Source organism: Falco cherrug, chromosome 2 (genome assembly GCF_023634085.1).
Source record: "Falco cherrug isolate bFalChe1 chromosome 2, bFalChe1.pri, whole genome shotgun sequence".
Taxonomy (NCBI): Eukaryota; Metazoa; Chordata; class Aves; order Falconiformes; family Falconidae; genus Falco; species Falco cherrug.
Window position 1 is genome coordinate 23,021,211 of NC_073698.1, and position 20,487 is coordinate 23,041,697.

The 20,487-nt window shown below is 40.8% G+C and overlaps 1 protein-coding gene across 5 annotated transcripts in view; it reads right to left on the reverse strand.

Annotated features, from left to right (window-relative positions):
- Positions 1 to 20,487, reverse strand: part of LNX2 (ligand of numb-protein X 2) — a 65,108-nt gene that overhangs the window by 13,018 nt on the left and 31,603 nt on the right. For all 5 annotated transcript variants that reach the window (XM_055701369.1, XM_055701370.1, XM_055701373.1 and 2 more), the window contains 4 exons: positions 15,725 to 16,246; positions 6,648 to 6,886; positions 5,373 to 5,572; positions 1,375 to 1,746 (listed from right to left, as the gene is read on the reverse strand). In XM_055701369.1, the coding sequence (XP_055557344.1) occupies positions 1,375 to 1,746; positions 5,373 to 5,572; positions 6,648 to 6,886; positions 15,725 to 16,125 (1,212 nt within the window). In that variant the 5' untranslated portion in view covers positions 16,126 to 16,246. The remainder of the gene's footprint in view (positions 1 to 1,374; positions 1,747 to 5,372; positions 5,573 to 6,647; positions 6,887 to 15,724; positions 16,247 to 20,487) is intronic.

The following is a 20,487-nucleotide window of genomic DNA, read 5'->3' on the forward strand; positions in this document are numbered from 1 at the left end:
AGTCCCTTACTTGCTTTTGCTGCAATTCTCCTCAGAATGGAGGGGATATTAACACTCCTCCTTCGCCTCTGATGTTAGATTTACATCAGCTGGAAATCCTTTGCCAAAAGAACTATTTCTCACTTTGTGTTATCAAGCTTCAAACATTAAAAATCACCCAATTCCATCTGCAGTCTCTGCAAACTTCTGCAACATGTAGCAATAAAAGAAAGAAATGCCCACATGATGGCTCCAGGGTCTGCAGATCTTGGTCAAAAGCTCTGAGCACCTCTGGTACTTTCCAAGGAGACTTCCAAGAAAGATTGTTATATATGAGCAGACCATCAAATTATGGATTTTGGGGAGTATCGTAAGACTTAGTTACCAGATGTTAAATAGAACATCAACTTTCTACCACCACAAAACCACACCTCAGTAGATACAAGTTACCCAGTGTAAAATTCTGACCACTTCACTGTATCCAAAAACTGGGAAACTACAATTCCCGAGATTGTTGTTATTTTCTTTTAACTGCAAGGGAAGCTCTTGAAATGATTCCTGAAACAAATATTTACTACTCATTTGCATCAGAGTTCTCTCTGTGGTGCTGAGTTAAGCAAAGATGACTGCACTAGACTGCAAGAACCTACTACTGGCCTGTTCCAGCTTTCCTAAAACCAGCCATTTTCACCAACATCCCATCAGCAAGAAGCAGCAATGTGCTACAGCTGTTTCCTTACAGACTGGGAGAAAGACATGGAGTAAAGGTTTTCCTGTGGGAACAGGGAAGGGTCACGCATCACACTGCATCAAGCTCCGGGTAATATTTGTGTCCAGAGCACAGCCAGACATTGGGAGCAGCCCTTTCTTCAACACTCAGAAAACAAGTTTTACTGTGCAGGACTCATGGAATACCTATTTTTTTCCCTTCCCAGCTCCTACCTATTGCTTATACAAAGTCTGACAAAGCACTTTGCTGTTTTAACCCCACTCAAACACCGGCAGATCAATACAAAACAAAGCCCACTTTCATAGAGCTTACTGAAAGATTACAACTATTGTACATACATAAATATAATAATAATCCTTTCTTTTTTTTCCGAGCAATAGGCTACATGGTACTGTCCTTGCTCACATGAGCAGTCTTCTAACGTTCAGGCTGTATGCCAGGGAAGACTTAATGCACTTTTCACTTCTGAGGAGGTGAAGTTCACCTGCTAGGTGTCAAAGCACACCCTGTTTTGCACTCGTATTTCCAGAACATAAATCACAGCAATTGCATCGCTGCAGGCTTTTAAGCAGTACACAAGCTGTTCTGTCTGGGACAGACTCTACCCCAGGTTTTGCAAAAGAAATAAAGCTGAACTAAGAACTCAGGTAGGGAATGCAAATTACCTGTATAACCTGAGCAGCAAGCTCAGGTGTCCCATGCTTCAAGTCATGTCCATTAATTGCAAGTACACGGTCATTGCTGCAGAGCCTGCCATCTTGAGCAGCCAACCCCCCTTCTAAAAGGTCGAGAATAAAAACTCCCGGCTCATCTGTTCTGCGTACAAGTTTAATGCCAAGCTGCTCACTGGAGTCACGTTTATGCAGTGTCACTTGAAAGCTGTCTTCCCGCAAGGAGCTGGTGGTGTCCACGTGGTTGTGTGTGCGGCTGCCGAACCGCCTCTCCCTCAGCACGGTGAGGTGCAGCACCGAGCAAGGCTGGGAAAGCACAGCTCGAGCGTGGTTGTGAGACACGTTGCTTATGTCAAAGCTATTGACCTGCAAAACACCACCAACAACAAAAATGAGAACAATATTTTCAAGTATTTAATTGTTCTTGGTTACGGAAATAAAGTCCCTTCCAAACTAAATTCAGACCTCACTTTCAAACCAGACTTGGAGCAACATATATATCTGACCCTACCAGGCTTCCTCTCTCACCCTTCGATACTCTCCTGCCAAGCCACTTTGTCTGCTCAATATACAAACCTATTTTTAAGTTGGAAAAGACCCTTAAGATCATCGAGTGCAACCATTAACCTAACACTGCCAAGTCCACCACTAAACCATGTCCCCAGGCACCACATCTACATGTCTTTTCAATCACCTCCGGGATGGTGACTCAACCACTTCCCTGGGCAGCCTGGTCCACTGCTTGATAAGCCTTTTGGTGAAGAATTTTTTTCCCAATCTCCAATCTAAACCTTCCCTGGCACAACTTGAGGCCTTTTCCCACAAAGGTGAAAACATCTCTCTAACAGTGAGCATCCTCTGTCATCATAGCCCAGGGCTTTTGCTCTCCTGGTCTCGTACACTTGTCTTCCTTAGACCTTTACATTGTTCATTCTCCAGGACAAGAACTTTGCATGTGCTTTCGGTGTCAAGCCCAGCATCACTTAAAACTATAAAAAAAGTTATAAAAAGAATACATCCAAATCTCTGAAGAAAGCTTACGTGTAACAACAACACGCAGTACTTCCACGATGTGGAAAATTAAAAAAACCCTTGAAATCCAGAATAATGAAACTGTTCATTAAGACAGTAGAAAAAGGTTGTTGTACTAGTTCTCAGTTCTTAGCATGAACTTAGAAGATTTTCCACCAATTTCAACTAGGTCAGAGTTTCAGACTTATAATCTGTATTACTCAAAAGATCAGTTGTAAATGAAAACCAGATTAAACTTTCTCTCCATATAAACAAGAACTGTGTTTGTTGTGTGGCCCACTGATACAAAGATCAGTCCTCTTCAGTCACTTCTTACACTACAAAGTTAGGATAAAAGTTGACAGTGCAATGAGATTTAGCAGAAAACATGATCACCACAAAAACCAGCACAAAAGCTGTATTTGCCTTGTTTGTAAGAAGGGGTTCAAATTTAACACTAAAACGTCATCCTTTAGCACGTACTATTGTGCCCGGATGGAGGAACCCCTGCTCCATAATTTCAGCAGACAGAAACTAACACAAAATGGACTACACTGACCTGCCTTACCTAAGCGTTTTCAGGCTCCCCATGGCAAGTAAGTAAAAATACAGACTTGCAGCTTCCCACCATCTAATAGCAATATTAACACTTTAAAAAAAAATAGGAAGAGAAGGACCCAGAAATCTATGTACAGCAGCTGCCCCATTTACATCATATGCATCTGAGTTGAGGGGCTCTGAGAGGTCAGTGCCAAACCCTTTGGCCCTGGTGGTGTTAGCACGGTGAAGGGGTAGCCATACCCTCTTGAGCCACCACCACCTCCAGCCCGATGCCCAGCATAAAGCCACTGCTCCTGGCAGCACCGCAAGCTCAGACACCAAACCACAATCGTGTCCTGGTCTGCTGCTGCTCAGAGACAGGCTGTAACCTTGAGCAGAGGGAAAAACAGGCATAGCTAGGAGAAATAACATTTAGAGCTGCCACCCGCAAAACCCACTAGGGCTCATCCGTCAGAGCCCTTAAATTAAATCTAGTTTTATTTTTAGCTGTCGCTAGCTAAGTAAATACATAAAATATGGAAGCATCCAAAGGGCACAGAAGAATATATGCAATAAAAAGCAAATCTTCTTTCTGCAAGGCAGTTCACAATTTCAGAATAAACCAGCCTTAGCGTTTCTTAGGGAAAGGGATTCTCATTAGAACATGTTTTACATGAATTACAGTCACAGTCCAGCACATTAAAGGGACAGTTTGTACAGCACTTTGAAAATGTTAGGCACCTATCTATACCTTGCAGACAACATATGCTTTTATGTAGCTGTTACTAAATGCTGTTCCCTCAGATCTTAAAAAGATAATACTTCTTGTTTGACTGGGCAAGAAATGCTGAGTTTCACCTCACAGTCCTTCCTGGCTTTCTTTTAGTACTTTAATGCTCATAAAAGCCTTTGAAGACGTTTTCAGAAAGAGCCGACCGAAGCGTGCACGCTGAGCTGCATCTAACTCTGCACTTAGCTACAGCTGGCAGAGACTGAGCCATTTTAATATTACAGCTCAGCACCTGCAAAGGTAAATTCAAAGCAATAAAGCTACTGTATCTTCCAAAAAGTTTGGCTTTTACCTCCTGTACCTCTCCCTCAGCATGGCAGAAGGACTCTCATGGATGCTCCCCTAGCATATGACAGCCTCAGTGCCAGCACACTGATAGGGAAGGCTCACTACAGCTTATAAATGCTATTTATAATCAATTTACTGCCACTTATGGCTTTGGAAACTATAATTGACACCTGCCCAAACAGCAAGAGTTTACAAAGCTTCACTGGAGCTCAAGCTCCCTATTCTGGCAATGAAGGAGAGCCTCTGAGTATTGAAATAAATTAGGCAGCATCCAACCAGTGTCTGCAACTTCTTGTTAAAAAGGCAACATCTTGGAAACCTCTGGGTTGCTTTCTTGGCCAGGCACTAAGCTAACACTCCCAAGAGAAGAAAAAGGCATGTTTCTCAAAAAGGACTTTATTTTTTGAAGTGCAAACTAATTTCATTCCATGGTTAACTACAGTATTTAAGCTACTTCTATTGGCTTGATTTCAAAAAAAGTGAAATTAAAAGGCTGACACTACTTTTGGACTGATCTTAGGTTTAGATCAAAAGCAAACATTGTTACTGAAGTAATTTTGAAGTGATGGTAATATATTTATTTCAGGTGGAATGATTAAAACCAGAAAAAAGCTGGATGACAGTCCTGTGTATGTAGAACTCAGTGCCATTCTTAAGAGTCCTATAAACAGACCCTTCCCCTAATACAAAATTAAAAATCCAAAATTAGTAGAATTTGACCTTTTTACACTGCCTGTGCATGAACACTTAAAACCGTAACAAAATTATGCACTTAATCATAACCAACTTAAAAGTTTAATTTCTGGAAAAATATTTAGAGCACCTTGCTTTGAGTTATGACAGTGAAGAAGAATATCACCCACTCTTTTACACACACTGAAAGATGCAGGTCAACTGCCTAGGCTACTGGAAGGTAATAGTGACCAGATTAAAATAACAGTTTAGATGAAGTCAGCCTTACAATCCACAACTTGCTTTTTACACAGGACAAATTATGCCAACTTGTTAGCAAGAAGTAACCTTGGGTTCCGTCGGAAAGCATGCATTAAGTTGAAATAAAGCCCAAGTTCTACAGTATTTAAAACCAGAAAAATAAACCCATATTTTAAACGTTGATAAGAGATGCTAAGAAGGGAAAATAATTCCAGGGACTGGTCCAAGCAATAATGTAAAACATGACAGCCAAAAGTGCTAGAACAACAGGCTGTACTCTGAATATTAATTTGCCTTCCAACTGATAATTGCAAAGCTAACATTTATACAACACAGTCTGACAAGGAAAACCTCCTGTCTCATTTAACAGGTGGTTCTGCAAGAAGTGAATGGAAAACAGGCAGACAGAATATATAATTAGGTTCCATACTTGAAGTATTTGGTCTCCAGCAAGAAGTCTTCCATCTCTGGCAATGATCCCATCTCGATAAACCTCTTGAATGACAATGTTGATCAAAGGCGTTTCATTGCCACCCACTATGCTAATTCCTAATTCGATATAAGGATTGGACCGATGGATTTCAATAGTAGTGATCTCTCCTTCAGGCAAGGTAGGTGGCTGTTGATTTGCTGCCATTTATTTTTAAAAAGACAGATGATTAATATCCTTTATACCTCATTCACTTTCAATAAAGCAAATCACCAAAGGACAATGTAGACAGGCCACAGGACAACAGTTTAACAACAAACTAAATAAGCACAACTGGATTAGTTCCACTACTTGTTGGAACACCTAGCTCGTTAGAAACAACTCTCTAACAACTTAGTAGCATCCATGCTTCCTGAAATGGGATCACTTGGACTGGAAAAGAATATTCTTGAACCCTTTGGATCCTGTCCTTCATAATAAATTTCATATACTTAATTTCCAATTGGGTCACTTGTGATGTCACATTTGGTGATGATGATAAAAATGTGGTTTAGGGGTTACCCTACAGCACATGACTTGGTCATGTCTCTTCATCAGCTGGTCTCACAGCTGCATTAGGAGCTGCTGTTAAGTTACTGGGTCAAGAGAAGGAGCCCATTTCTGAAGCAAACATGGAGACAACTAAAGAGGAAAAAGGGGGATGCTAAAGGATGGCAAATACAGAGGAGAAGGAAGGGGACAGGACCACCTTCCTCTGTGGTAAGGCTCAGCACTTCCTCTCTAAAATCCCAGATGCTAGAGGTGTTACTGCTCATTCGGTGCAGATGGATGCAGGAGTTACTCAGCTGCCTTTTTGCTCGAGCAGGACAGCACTCCGTGTGTGGGAAGGCTGCTGATCCAGGCATGGGGAAAGGGGGAAGAGGGGAAAAGAAATCTCATCTTAGAAATCAACTTTTGTAATTTTACAGAAATTATACTCTTTCCATTTTGCTGCGAGGCCAGTGCTACTAATAGATTAATATGAACTATTGCACCATGGCATGTTTAATGATGATACAGCAGCATGATATCTGGCACGTGCTCTGAGATATTTCTTTCCTTCCTAATTGTGACCTTATCCCAGCTGCACACTTGCACATAACTGAAACCCACTAGTATTTCTCCAGGAACTGCAAAAGAAAAGAGCAGAAGATGATGATGCACACTCATGGCTGGTAAGAGACAAGCTCTGACACATCTGATAAAAGAGACTTAAGAAGATAGGTGATGACATACTGTCTGCTACTGTGTTCTCCTCAAACGGTGGATTGTCGATGCTGGGCTCGTCTGTCCATGTGGGAAGGGCAGGCGAGGTGAAGCTCTGTTCGGCTGGCACTACTCCCTGATCTGAATCCGGAGATAAACTGCTAGGTTGCTCCATCCCACCAGAACCACTCTCGCCCTCTGCTTCTGCTTGCAGCTTGCTTGTTTTCCTTCTCTCCAGAGCAACTCTTCGATTAGAAGCCCCAGGACACCTGTGAAGACAACGTTTATACCATGCTTCAAGCCTGCAGCAATGTTTGTAGCACAAAATGCCCAAGTACTCCATCAAATGAAATCAGTCTTCTTCAAAGGCACAGCTTTAAACTAACTATAAAAAATATTAAACACTTTGGATTTTAAGCCCAAAATATGGTTTTAGTGGACAGAACCCCAAAACAATACTGCCGCCTTCTCAAAACTACTACATAGCTCTTTGTCCATAAACTAAATGGACTGTAAAACCTTCTGAATGTGGACTCACTCTGTTATTTACATTCCAGTTTCTGGAAGATCATCTTGCTGAGAAGATTAAACAGGACTGGCATAAAATTCCACAGAAGAGAAGCCCCGTTCAAAGACACATTTGGAGACCCACTGAAGCAATATCCTTTTACCTTACCTTAGTAAGCCAATAGAAGGAAGCATCATGTTTTCCTGGAGTCATTTGGGGGAGGAGAGATATGAAAATTTACCTATATTGCAGTCTAATTGTTAAAATACTGAAAACAATCACGCTTGTCTAGGAGTTCATATGAAAAGTTAAGCAGAAGTAACAGCTCTGCTCATCACCTCCCCTTGAAACAGTAGAAGGTGTTTCATCCTCCTCCTGCCTCTCCTTTTCTCTTCCTGACTTCACACAGGAGATGTAATTTGTTACTTTCCCTCTTGCAACAATGCTCCATCAGCATTTGGTGCTTTTCACTCTAAACTCATTTCTGTGAGTTCCCGTTATTCTTAATGCAGTAATTTTTTATGCTTATGTTTAAAATCCTACAACAGTTATTGCAAAAAAAGGGCTGCAATGTTGCAAATTCACAGAACGCCTTCATTTATGGTCTTACATTTATATGTAGATAATTGGATGTGGACATCAATCTTACATCTGTCTGTGTGACAGTTTTGCCAGTGTCTGATATGTCACTTCTTACAGTATTTGATGTCCTCCTTCAAGTTCCTGCTTCTGGAGCTGCTGACCACCTAAAGATGCTTGTATTGTAGCAGTGTCAGAAAAAAGGAACCATGTTCTTGAAAGGACTCCCTGTTTTGGAACTTGACAGATTGTGCTAACAAAAGAAGAAATGATTTATTGTTGCAACAGGAGAAGAAATGTGTTAACAGAGTAAAAGACGGCAGAAGTCTAACGGTGTGCTAACTTGTTAAACCAGAATGTTTTGAGAATCACAGCTCTGTTCTGACATTCTGTGAACAGGATTTGGTAATTGTATGGTTAGACTGTTTCACAGCATGAGGGATTTTGAAGAAATGTTAACAAAGTTATTCAGCTCTGAAGAATGTTGGTAAAGACATCTGTATAGCTTTTGTGACCCTCACCAGTGTTATACATACATAAGGTGATATATATATATATGTGCATGTGTGTATATCTTAATCATTATATATATATATAAAAGTAATTATATACATGTTTAGAAGAATAGCATAGGGTAACCCAAATGTGCTGTGAAATATGCATAAATACATAAATTAGAGACAGTTCACATGATGAAATGACACACGTAAGAGATCTTTTCTTGGGGCTTTCCCCAAGGCTAGTCATCTTATTCGTCACAGTTAATAAAATGCAAGCACAAAACATGAAAATTACTTGAAAGATTTTGCTTTGTGAAAAAGTTTATCTGATTGTAATGATGGAACACAACCCTACTGCTTGGTTTTGCCAAGGTACTAGTCACTACACGAAATCACTGGCATAGTGGGACTCATCAGCTAAGAAATCTGGCCAGTCTCTGTCTGTTCTGGTGGCCAGAGACAACACAGTTACAGGTGAAACTCGGCAGGAAGTTTTTTATCATTGACCACTTCACAACGTAAAACCTCAAAACAAGAATCCCGAAAGGCCAAGAAACTGAGAAATGCAATCCCTTCCATCAGAATTTCTAAAATACTTTAACTTGATGGGTTAGGCTCACACTCCCCCAAATCTTAGCACTGACAGCTGGAGAAAAAAAGACCAATCTCCAATATCACTCACTCCTGCAGCAACATGGCAAAGGGTAAATGCTCTCGTAGAAGAAACCTCTTATCTATTGGGAGCTCTGACAGATGCGCTCTCCCACACTGATCTGCAAGAGTTTAGGACAAAGCCACTCCAAGCTGCATGTCCTTGCTGTCCCTGAACTGCTCTGCTATAGGAGTTGTGATTTTTCAGCAAAAAGGTGAATGAATAGCTCAAAACTGACACTGTCAGAGGACCATGCTCCCATCCCACTGAGTTTAGCCAGTACAGTCCAGAATGAGTGGACTAATTCTGCCAACCAGATACTTCCTTAGGTATCTTCTACCAAAACACTGTGCTGTTGACTCTTACTCAGCCAGCTCACAAGGCCTGTGGATCCCAAAGGACCTGGTGTAGATGACAAAGCAGAGCTTGGATTTATTATTTTTTTTAAACTGTATCAAACCAGGATGGAACAAAAATCATCCCTGGAAGTGCCCTATTTCTGTCAAAGCCTTCCAAACCACAGTGAGGTCCTCCTCCACCCTCCTTCAGAGAGCACATTCCCCCACCCTTACCTGGCAGCTGATGAAAGACGTTGCACAAAATAAAAATAGATTTGAGGTTTATTTTGGCCAATGATATTTAATTATCATTTCAAAGGCTAATATCAAGAAATGTAAACAGCCTTCTGAGCACACCTACTCAGCTCAGTGGAATCCCTTTTGTGTAGCTTTCTACACGGCAAAAAAGGAAAAAACCTAGATTCTTCCCCAAACTAATCAGTAATTGTAACAGACTATGATTTTCAGCCTGGTATAGCGCAGCTACGTTGCCAGGAAAGTAGTTGTCTGGTGGAGACATTAATGCATGGGGTACCAGTTCCTAGGTCTTTAAACACGATATACCACCTACCAAGCAGCAAAACCCAGGACTGGTATTCAAGCACATCTACAAGGAGATTTTTCATTTCCACTTGCAATATAAAAAGATTTTATTGGCAGTGGGAATGTATCATTCACAAACAGCAAAACCATACAGCAGTCGTAACACTTAACAAGTGCCGATAAATCTCTAAAGGTGCACACCTTCACTAATACTGTTTTTGTCAAATATCTGGGATAAAGAGCATTTTGGACCAAATCTTGTAACAAGTTATGTACACAGATGGGCATCTTGGGATCAAAACAAACATTGAAGCTTGTTTTTATAGGTACAGGAATCCATTCTTATACAATAAATTGCATAAATAAGGGCTGAAATGAGACCGAAATGTGTCTTACAGGAACAGCATTTCATATCTCCCTACAAAGCCAGAATATCTTGGTTAGGAATGAGAAGAAAGGCAGGAAGATTTTTCTAGAATTTCCAGAAATTATTTCATTTCTTTCATGAATCAAGATGCTCAAGAGTAGAGATACTGAAGCAACCAGCTACAGCAACTGAGTGATATTATTTATTGGGAAACTCGCAGGGCAATTGTTCTTGGGTTGTAAAATCAGCTTCTGCTTATGTTCATTGACTCCCTTGTCTCCTCCCTTCAGCACCAGATTTTGCTGAATTCTGCATGGTGATAAAGTGTAGCTTTTACCTTCAAGTCCTCTCAATCCACATCAGACAGAGCAGGTTTTTTTGTTTGGGGTTTTTTTGTTGTTGTTTTTGTTTGAGGGTTTTTTTACAGCCAAGTCCACTGTGATTCTCATTTAAAAGCTGAGTTCTTGGAACACTAGCAGCAATCCCTCTCTGAAGATAAAAAGAGCTTTCACACAAAATTAAGATGTAGTTTACAGTGTATTCTGTGGAATAACAGTAGGGGTTCAAAAACCACATTTGCTCACTGACTACTGAAAAGAAAGATTTCATTGTAACTTATGCTGTCAGCTTCTGCCCAGTCTAGAGGTCTGATAAAAGCAAACACACCAAATAGCCTCAAACCAGTCACACTAAATTGTTTTCCAAGCAGGAGCTGAATTTCAGCAAAGACTGCAGAGAAGCAACCTAAATGCCTTTGCTATTGCTCATAAAACTTTGCCAGCAAAGTGACCTTAAGCACTAATTCTGGCAAGATTTACAGCCGCAATTCAGAGTAAAACACAGTGCTGCTTTGGAAGGTTAAGTATTTGGGTCTTGGTTTTTCTTTTGCCAGAACAAAAAAAATAAAAGGGGGGGGGGGGGGGGGGAGGGAGGGGACCACAAAAAGGAGGCAAATAAGAGTCATCTTGGTTTGGGCATCAGAGAAGACTCAAGAAAAACAAAAAAAAGAGTGGTTTTGTTGCACATTTCTTTCTCACATCCAATGATCTCAGCAGCCTACAAGAAGCCAGGTGGCTTCAGAACAGAGTAAACCACATAAAGATCCTGTACCTTTCCAGGAATGGAAAGAGTCCACAGGGCATGCAGAAACTCCGAATCTGTTGCCTATCCACTTACTAGGTGTAAGAAAAGACCTGCCAGAAGAGGGTTAAATCCTACAGATCCTCTTCACTTCTCCTGGTGCTAACAAAGAGCAGGGCAGGGATAGCGCTTGCAGCTAACATGGGACCAGGTGGGAAGAACAGGACTTGGCAGCACTACCATAAACACCAAAATAACTGGGACTGCCAAGATTTTGAATGACAAAATTCTTTGTCTATACAACTGATTTTCCGATGGATCTTGTTAATCTAAATCCATATATTAAGCATGGTGACTGACACACTGTGAATAGCTCAATACTTTCTTCAATTCCAGAAAATACAATCCTATATAAAGTGTGAACTTAATTTGACATAAAATTTGCTATAAGGTTGGCCTCAACATTAAAGCATTTGGGAAAATGAATGGCTCCATCCAAAATGGTAACTTAAACTACCACAGGAGAATATAGGAGGGAACAACTGAAGCCCAACTCGAAAGCAATACATAAAACACAATACCTAACCATCTCACTAAAAAGTTGTACAAATTTCAGAGTATGTTTTTGTACAATGGAGTTTCTTCAGGTCTGAATAATCTGTAAGAATGAACTGAATTAAAATCATACACAAACTCAATAATCCTTCTGTCAGATTTCCTTCTGATAAATACACCTTTGATATTTAGAAGTGGAATTGGCACCTACTTTACCAAACATTAAACAAATTTTCTGTACCAAGTGACTGGGAAAATTTGTACAACTCAGCATTACTCATATATTTTTGTCCTTCAAATCTAATTATGTGCATTGTGTTTAACTTTGAAAACCACAGTTCCCAAGCAAATGTGATGAATATGTTCTTTATGCAATGAGGTATCATGGAGTGAAATTAGTGACCATGAAGTAATCAAGTTTGTGTCTCATGCCTCTCATCTCCTTGCTGGAGCAGCTTGCAGTAACTCTACACTCTGAGATGCCTGGTGCATGCGATGACATTTTCTTCCAGCTTTTATGTTCAAATGGAGATGATTAAAAGAACACTGGAAAACCTGAGTGTGAATGTTTTTAGACAGTGAGAACTAACCAACTGTATTGTATTTCTTAAAAATACAAACTAGTTCATGTAAGGGCTTGTTGAGACTGGTTTATATTAATCTACGCTGAAAATTATAATAAAACTGGATTTTATATTTCTTTCCCACGTTTAATGATCAGTAGTAGAATTTTACTGGATTCACTAATCCATATAAAAACAAATCCGAATTACACAGTTGCTGCCATTGTTTATGTCAGCAATGATAATTTACAGGTGTTCAGATGTTTGCAAATAAAATTAATTGAAAACGTAAATCATCATATACTTAAAATGCGTATCGACATCCCAAGGCAACAGAAGGAATAGAAAATGAGCAGCCCTCTGCAACTGAAAGCTTTTTTGCAGCTGACAAACAAAAGCTAGTGACTCAGCTCACTTGGACTTTGTAATAACTTTGTGCATCATGTAAATGAGTATTTCATATATACCCAAAGAGAGCATAGATAAGTGTTCCATGTAGAAATAAATTACGTAGCCCTGTTGTAAACAGCCCTAATATCATTCAAAGAGATGCCAACGAAGGCAAATGCACTGAAGAGGTGAGGGATATGACAGTGGGAAACCAGAAGATGAACCAAATATGTAGCAGGTGTCTTGCTAGCATTTTGCCTTTTATTAAAATCAAACTAGTTTAACAGTATGATTATAAATAGAACAGTTAGGCTTCCTCACCACCCTCATATCATCATACATATCAAAAATTACTTGCCTGGATGAAACAAGCAAGAGCCTAAGCTAACATAGAAAACATGTGGAGGAAAAAAAAAAAAAAAAAAAAGGCTCCTCCACTCCTCCTTAGTCCCCACACCTCTCTGATGTGGACACTGAACATGTGTACATTCATGCTGTGGGTACAACAACCAACAAAACCCCAGCAACCCCAGGCTCACCACATCCTGCACGCCCAAGGTCCTCCCAGGCTATGAATCCCTGGAAGCCTTCAGGATGTAAGGAAGAAGAGGGCACGCTGGAAGTACGCGTGTAAACAAACTGCTCCCAAGGCAGGTGGCAGCTGCTCTCTTCCCTTTCTCTGCAGAGCACCTGCCTGCATGCCTACCCATACCGCACCTGACTCCCAAACAAACTCCTCCGCAATGTCACCCTTCACCTGAGGACAGTCTCCAAGAGTCTCCAGATGGACAAAGACTGAGACTTGGAAAGAAGCTCAGCGCGTAGATCCGTGCAGCTCTCAAATGAGCTTTTCCACCTGGGTGGCCAGCAGCGTTGCTGGACTGGACTGAGGGCTGGCGGAGGGGGCACACAGCTATCACTGCCCTCCTTTGGGGGAGCGGGACAGGAAAGGAAACTGCTCCCCATTCCACCACAGCCACCACTGTCCCTTCCTCTGGGCCTGGGGTTTTGAGTCCCAACGTGGAGGGGTCTTTGCCTAAAGAGCTGGCACAGATAAGACTAGCAAACCATGAAACACCCCCATGGAATGGGCAACCACTGAAGTTTATGGAGGCTGGTTTAAAAAAAATGTAAAGAAAAGGGGTGGGGGGAACAGTATCAAATTGAATGAAAGCAAAGCAGGTAAGAACAAAGCCCATGATGAAGTCATGGAAATGAAAAGATCTCATCTCAGCCACTGACCAAGGAGACCAGAAGAATTAGGACTCCGATAGGAGTCCTCTTCATGAAGAGCTGCCACACAAAATGCTTGTTTTTACAAACGTAGCTGACAAAAACACTCGCGTGTTGAACTGCATTTCCCTAGTGCCTTTTGCCTATGTACAATGGATATGCTCAATGCTTATTCTTCTGGGCTGGATGCTTTTTTGCAAGGACAATTAGATATTTTTCTGAAACTTCCCTCTGCAAAACAAACATAGGCTTCCAAATAGCATCAAGTTGTACACAGGGAATATTTTCTGGTAGCCGACGCTATTTACGTGAACTGGATCCTTTGAAGTCAGACACATTGCCTTTGAATACATTATTTCCTTCTTTTTGCAATTCTTCACCATACTCCTCTTACAATTTCATAAATCTCTAAACAGTTTAAAATTAGTTGGTATAGATATGCATAATATTTTTTAAGCCCCGACTCATTAATTCCACCGTATTTTAGATTTAACATACATAGTATGTCCAAGTTTTTGTTAATGACTCATGTAACTGAACAGCTCATGATTAAAAAAGCTCTATCTGTTTATTTACTGAAAATATTCTCCAATTTATAGAGGCAACAAAAGATGAAAAATGCACTTCTCAAAACAAGTTTAACATTTTCCATTAGAAAAGTGGCATTGCCTTACAGAGAAGAATGAAACATCTTCATATAGCAGGGTACCACACACATGGTATGGAGGCAACTCCTTTGCTGGAAGAACCAAATGCACTAGTCTGCAAAATATGAAGTATCATTCTATCTGAATTTGATAATCATAGAACACCAGGTTGGAAGGGACCACAAGGATCATCTGCTCCAACCTTATAACCTTATCCCTCTCTATCATGACCTCCTTTCAATGTTTAAATATTTAGGGCAGGACAACATAAAGCAGAATTATAAAAATATTAACAATGCAAAATAAGGTCCTAAACATTTAGGTGCAGGTAATATTGAAATGTATCTCTCTGACACAAAATCACTCATAAAAGCTGCACCAAAACTTCCCACTGGTGTTAAGTGATGAGTTTCTACCTAATTAACAGGGTGTTGGAAGTGTACTATAAGCAATCAAAACAAACAACCAAAAAATCCTAGAAACTACATCATGTTTGCATGACATACCATCAACCTGTTCAGTAAACAGTTTTATTTTCTTTTTTAACAGGGAAAAATAGGTCTTGCAGGAGTCTCCAGGGATACCCTGTCCATCCGCCTATCTCAAAGCAGAATCAATTCTGCTGTAACTGTTCCTGAAAAAGGTTGGTTTAACATGTTCATAAACACTTCTGAAAGTGGGGAATTCACAATCACCACCCAAGCAATCTATGCCACTGCCAGACCATTATAAAGCATTTTTTCCTCTAATCTGAACTAATCTCCTTTGTTCCTATTGCACCACTTCCCTCCTCTCTACAGAGTTTGCGCATCTCTCATTTTTCCCCTCCTTCAGACTTTTTTCCCCTACCATAAACAACCTCCGTTTTAACTTTTTCTGCTAAATCATTTTTTGAGACCTCTAATGAATAATTTCGTTCTCACCACAGCTCTCTCCAAGAGTCATCATGCTATTACTGGTGCAACATCCAATATGGGATCCAGTGCTGTAGCTGTGCACAGTTACAGACAGACCATTTCCCACAGTCTTCTACTGTAAATTTAAAAACCACCACCAATCCTCTCTCCACTCCTGCCCCCAGTTTCTACTGCTACAGAAACTGGCCTATCAAGTGTGTAAGGAACATGCAATGCAAGCACCAGTACTGCTCACCTGTTTTTGAGATGTGCCGCCAGGTCACAGCGTTGCATGACTTCTTGACACACGGCAGAGAACGGGCACAAAACAAACAGCTTGTCTAACAGTTTATGAACAAGAATGCTGGATTTTTTGCAGAGTTTAAAATGGAGTCGTTTTCGATCCAGCGGACAGAAATCCTTCTCTTGCAGAAAGTTCCTTAGGCACTTGTAGCAGAAAGTGTGTCCACAGGGAGTGTCCAATGGCTGCAACAAGGGCTGAAGGCAAATGTGGCAGACCAAGTCATCGTCCACTTCATTCTGGTAGTTGTAGAGGTGGTTTTCCCTTGTCCAGTGCTGCTGGCCACACTCGAAGCACAGAGGGTTCAAGGAGGCATTCTGCTCCACCGAAGCCATGTCATCACCTGTAGTCCCCATTGTACAGCTAAGAAGGCTGACGGATCCTCCTCCTCCTCATATGATGGGGTTGCTCACATAATGCTCAGAGGGAAGCAACTTCTTTCAGGGTGACTTATGCTCTTCAGCCAAGTGTCATTTTCTGCAACAAATAAAGAAATAAAAATCATTCATTTTGCATGAATTATGACGGTTCTTGTCAGAACTTTAGACTTCTTCGGGGTTTACCAGAATGTAACAGCTAGATAGATTAAGAAAATACTCCTGTTTTCTGTAAATTTGTCATAGAAGACAGCAACAAAAAAATCTGGAAGTACAATTCCTTTTGCAACATAAACGTGTTATGGCTTCATAACAGCTGCTGCACTGCACAGTTTTCACCTGCAAGATGACCAGTTTGTGACAGCAAGGACGCCGCATTATGCAATGTCACAGCAGAAGCGTGCAATTAGCATCTAGCACAAAAATACCCTATTGTGGAATAATGGTTATATGACCAAGTAATTAAATGTGTTCTTTAATATGAGATTATGATTTTAATCTGGTCCTACTCTTTTTTTAGGATTTTGACTATTAATGTAGAATATAACACATTAAAGTTCTAAATACACTGCATTAAAAGTAACAGCAACAAACCGCTTACTCTGTTCTTTCCATTAGTAATATTGCATATGTGTCACCACTTACCTTCAGGTTTTCTCTGTGGGTTTCTACACAGTAGGGGGGACTGATTCTATCCAGTACACCACATTTGATGTAGTACAGAGGCCAGTAATAAAAATATGCAATAAACTAATCATATGAAGCTATTGGTTCCAAACAACTAATCTGTTTTGCTTTTTATCTAACAAAATCACAGCATACTCAATGTGGTGATAATAGTGTCAGTCAAAGGACTGTAGGTCTGTCACTGTAGGATTTACTTTCTGAACCTTATAAGCTATTCAACTTTGCCCCTCTTAAAATAGCTGCATGGTCAGGAAACTGTGCAGCCATCATTCTGCACTTTCAAACACTAAATCCTTACTCCTCCCAACCTTATTTACCCTTCTCTCCCTTAGAAAACCACACTGCTTGACACCCGTAACAGGATGATCTAGAAAACAAAACAAATGTTCTCACATTCTTAACTAGATCTCCTCATTCATTCATTAATTTTGGTAAATGTTCTCATTGGTGGTGGTGGGGGGAAATCAAATTTGGGCAATGCTTACTTTGTGACTAAATTCTTCATTGCAATTCAGCAAGCAACACTCATGACAGACACTTACTGTATTCTAGCAGAGTAGCAGCAAGCATACAGAGAAATGAAAACTGCTAGTCTAGGTACCAGCCCATCATCTTTATTTTTAGCTGCTGAAATGTAGTCATAAATATATTCTGAAATTCCTGTGAAACACATGCATTTCACCATGTCTCACTTTTAAGAGAATCCCTGCTTTGGTTTTTGCCCCTTAACCTCACACAGCCAAGCACAAGACTTAGAGCACATTTTACAAGGATTATTATATCCTTTGACGCAAAAAGGATTAAATAGTAATTTGTAATCCAGGCTTCTATTCTGCCGTGGAAATTGATGCTCATCATTGCCCTGACTCGTAGTAGATAATGTGCACCTTCTGGAAAGGATTTCACAACGGAACAGCATAGTGGTTCTTTGTTACTGCAGACTAAGAATGCAAAATAAATAAGAACCCAAAAGAGATTACTCAAAAAAACAGCCTTAAATGTATTATGTAAGAGCTCAAAGATTGGATAGCAGAGCACGGGGCCCTCGTGCTCAAACCGCAGCACTCTCACTCTGTGTTCATGCTACTGGATTAACGCAGTAGGGATGAGACCCATCTAATGGCTGTTCTTTATGTAATGCAAAATAAACCAGATAAATGTTCTAGAAAAACACTGCAGTGATTTGTGACTTTACCAAATTATTTCGCTGCTTAGGGCACCAGGAGTGGAACATGTGGCACATGCCATATTGTACTTGGGGGTACCTGCAACACCAACAGGTATGGCAGAGGGAAGGAACATGCAAAACAGGCAGAGAAAGACATTTGTGTGTTGCCCAAACACTAGACACACTCCTATACTAGTTCTCTTCCTCCTTCTCCAAGTAACCAAGGTCCCAAGAAGGGAGCAAGTCCTACATCAGCAAGGCTACAGGAAAACCCAGGGACCATTCTGTGCCCTGCCGGTATGAAGGAAGCTCTGGTTGTGGACCCCTGACAGTGAGCATTCACCTTCCCGAAGGCTTCTAGCATTTCTGTCCTTTGAAGTCTGTGTGACTCACATGGCAGTCAGCTACAGAGCACCAGGCAGCATCAGGCAGTAAATGTACCCATGAAATACTCTGAACACGTACTTGCTACAGTCAGATACCTGCACCCCCCTTTTAGAAGGTTGTAATTAAATCCTTTGTGTGTTAAAAACTTTTTAAAATAGCTTACTATAAATTTTGAACAAAAAGTACAATAAGAAAAGTTATTGAGCAATCAGGCTTTCACTGCCATGTTTTCAATTATCACGACAAGCATTCCTTCTTCGGAAAGGTACATCCAGGGGCAAGCTTTGTTTGCTTAAACCACAAGAGTTTGTCCTCAGTGAAGCACAGGCAGTTGCTCTCTGTTGCCCACCACTGAAGGAGGTGAGCAGGCAGACCTGTTTTCCCAGGACAGCCCCATCCCAGTGTCTTAACACTGCTGGTGCAGGGCCAAGTGCCCTGGGCTGTGCTTTGCTGCAGAGGTGGCACTTCAGGCCAGGGGCAGGCTGTTTTGCTGACCGTTGCCATTGCCTCTAGCTGCTTCTCAGCGCTGCCAGTGCCCCGTTAGCTTAGATCATCAATAAATACCATATAAACTAGCCCCACCACCTCTTCCACAGCTGCCAGCAGAGCTGCGAGAGAAACAGATAGTGGACTGCAAGATGAAGATTCAAAAAAAACCCAAACCCAACCCACTACCACCACCCACACCACCCACCCCCAAACAGCAACAACAACAAAAAAGAAAACGGTGAGGTTTCTTCACTTTCACACTGCTGTCTGCTTCCTTCACTTCTGTGCTGCATTTGGGGCAAGCCTGTTCCATGACTAAGGAATCAATCACCAGGATTTGTATTGATTATATACCACAGCTGCCTAATCATCAATTCCAAGACTTTTTACAGGCTGATCCCAGTGCAAAATATTAACTGATTTACAAAGTCCACAAACGCAGTATTTGTGGTCTGAGCAACAACTGAGACGGCAGGCAAGGTCTAAATTTCAAAAGCACTATATCCCTGAAATCCACAATGCTGGAGCACTGCCATTTCTAATACCCTACTTCAACCCTCGTTATGCATCCCTTATTTGCTGTATCTCTTATCACTGCAGATCACCAGGTCCACAGGATGGTATCAGCTCGGGAAAGCTGCAAACAGGAAAAATAATCAGAATTATACAAAACATGAAGAAGGTAAAAGAGCCAGCCAGGCCTGTTATTCAAGTCATATAATTCCCTAGGAAATAATTCTCCTGGGACTTCATTACAACAGCCAAACAGTGCAGGTGGTGCCCTGCTTTCAGTTTTCAATCAGATTCTGCTTGGGAACTGGGCAAGACTGGACATCCAACTGTGCAAATTTTTATTTTATTTTTTTACGTGGAGTGAGCATGCGAGTGACTTTATACTAAAAAAGACAGCCTTATCCTTAGGCCTTCTCTAGTTCTGACTTACTGATTCAACTAACATTCTCTGGAGAAGCTTGACACATTTTTACAAAATCGTAAGGTGTCAGGCTTTATACCTACATCAGGTTTCACGATGTTTATTCCTTTTGTCTGAATAGGCACTGTAAAAAAAACCAAACAAACCACAAGCAAACTGGAATTGCAGCAATAACTTAGCCTTTTTACTATGGTTGTCTTTTTTTACATGTCACAAATAATTAACACTAGTTTAAGTTTGAAGTTAATGGAAATATGTATTTTGCAATGAATGCCCTCACAGATTTAAGTAATCTATTTCTAAATTCTCTTATCAAAATCCTGGAGATTTAGAGCCCATTAACTGACTGTTCAAAATTTTACAAAACAATCTGACTATACCCCAGAAGCAAACAACTAAAGAAAATACTCGTTTTACCAACTGATCTCTTCCAAAATTACCTTTAAGATACTACAATTTCCAATTTTCTCTACTACCCTATGCAATTCCCTCAACCAAAAGCAAAGGTCAAAAAAGCACCCTTTGATGAATGACACCCCTGTTCCTTTGCTGGACTCGGATGTCCCTGTATTCTAAAACAGCTGGGATGCACATCTCTCAGTTCTGTGGCTAACAACTCTTTACACCAGAATGGACACCATCTCACTGAGATGTATTTAACCACTGAATCGATGCT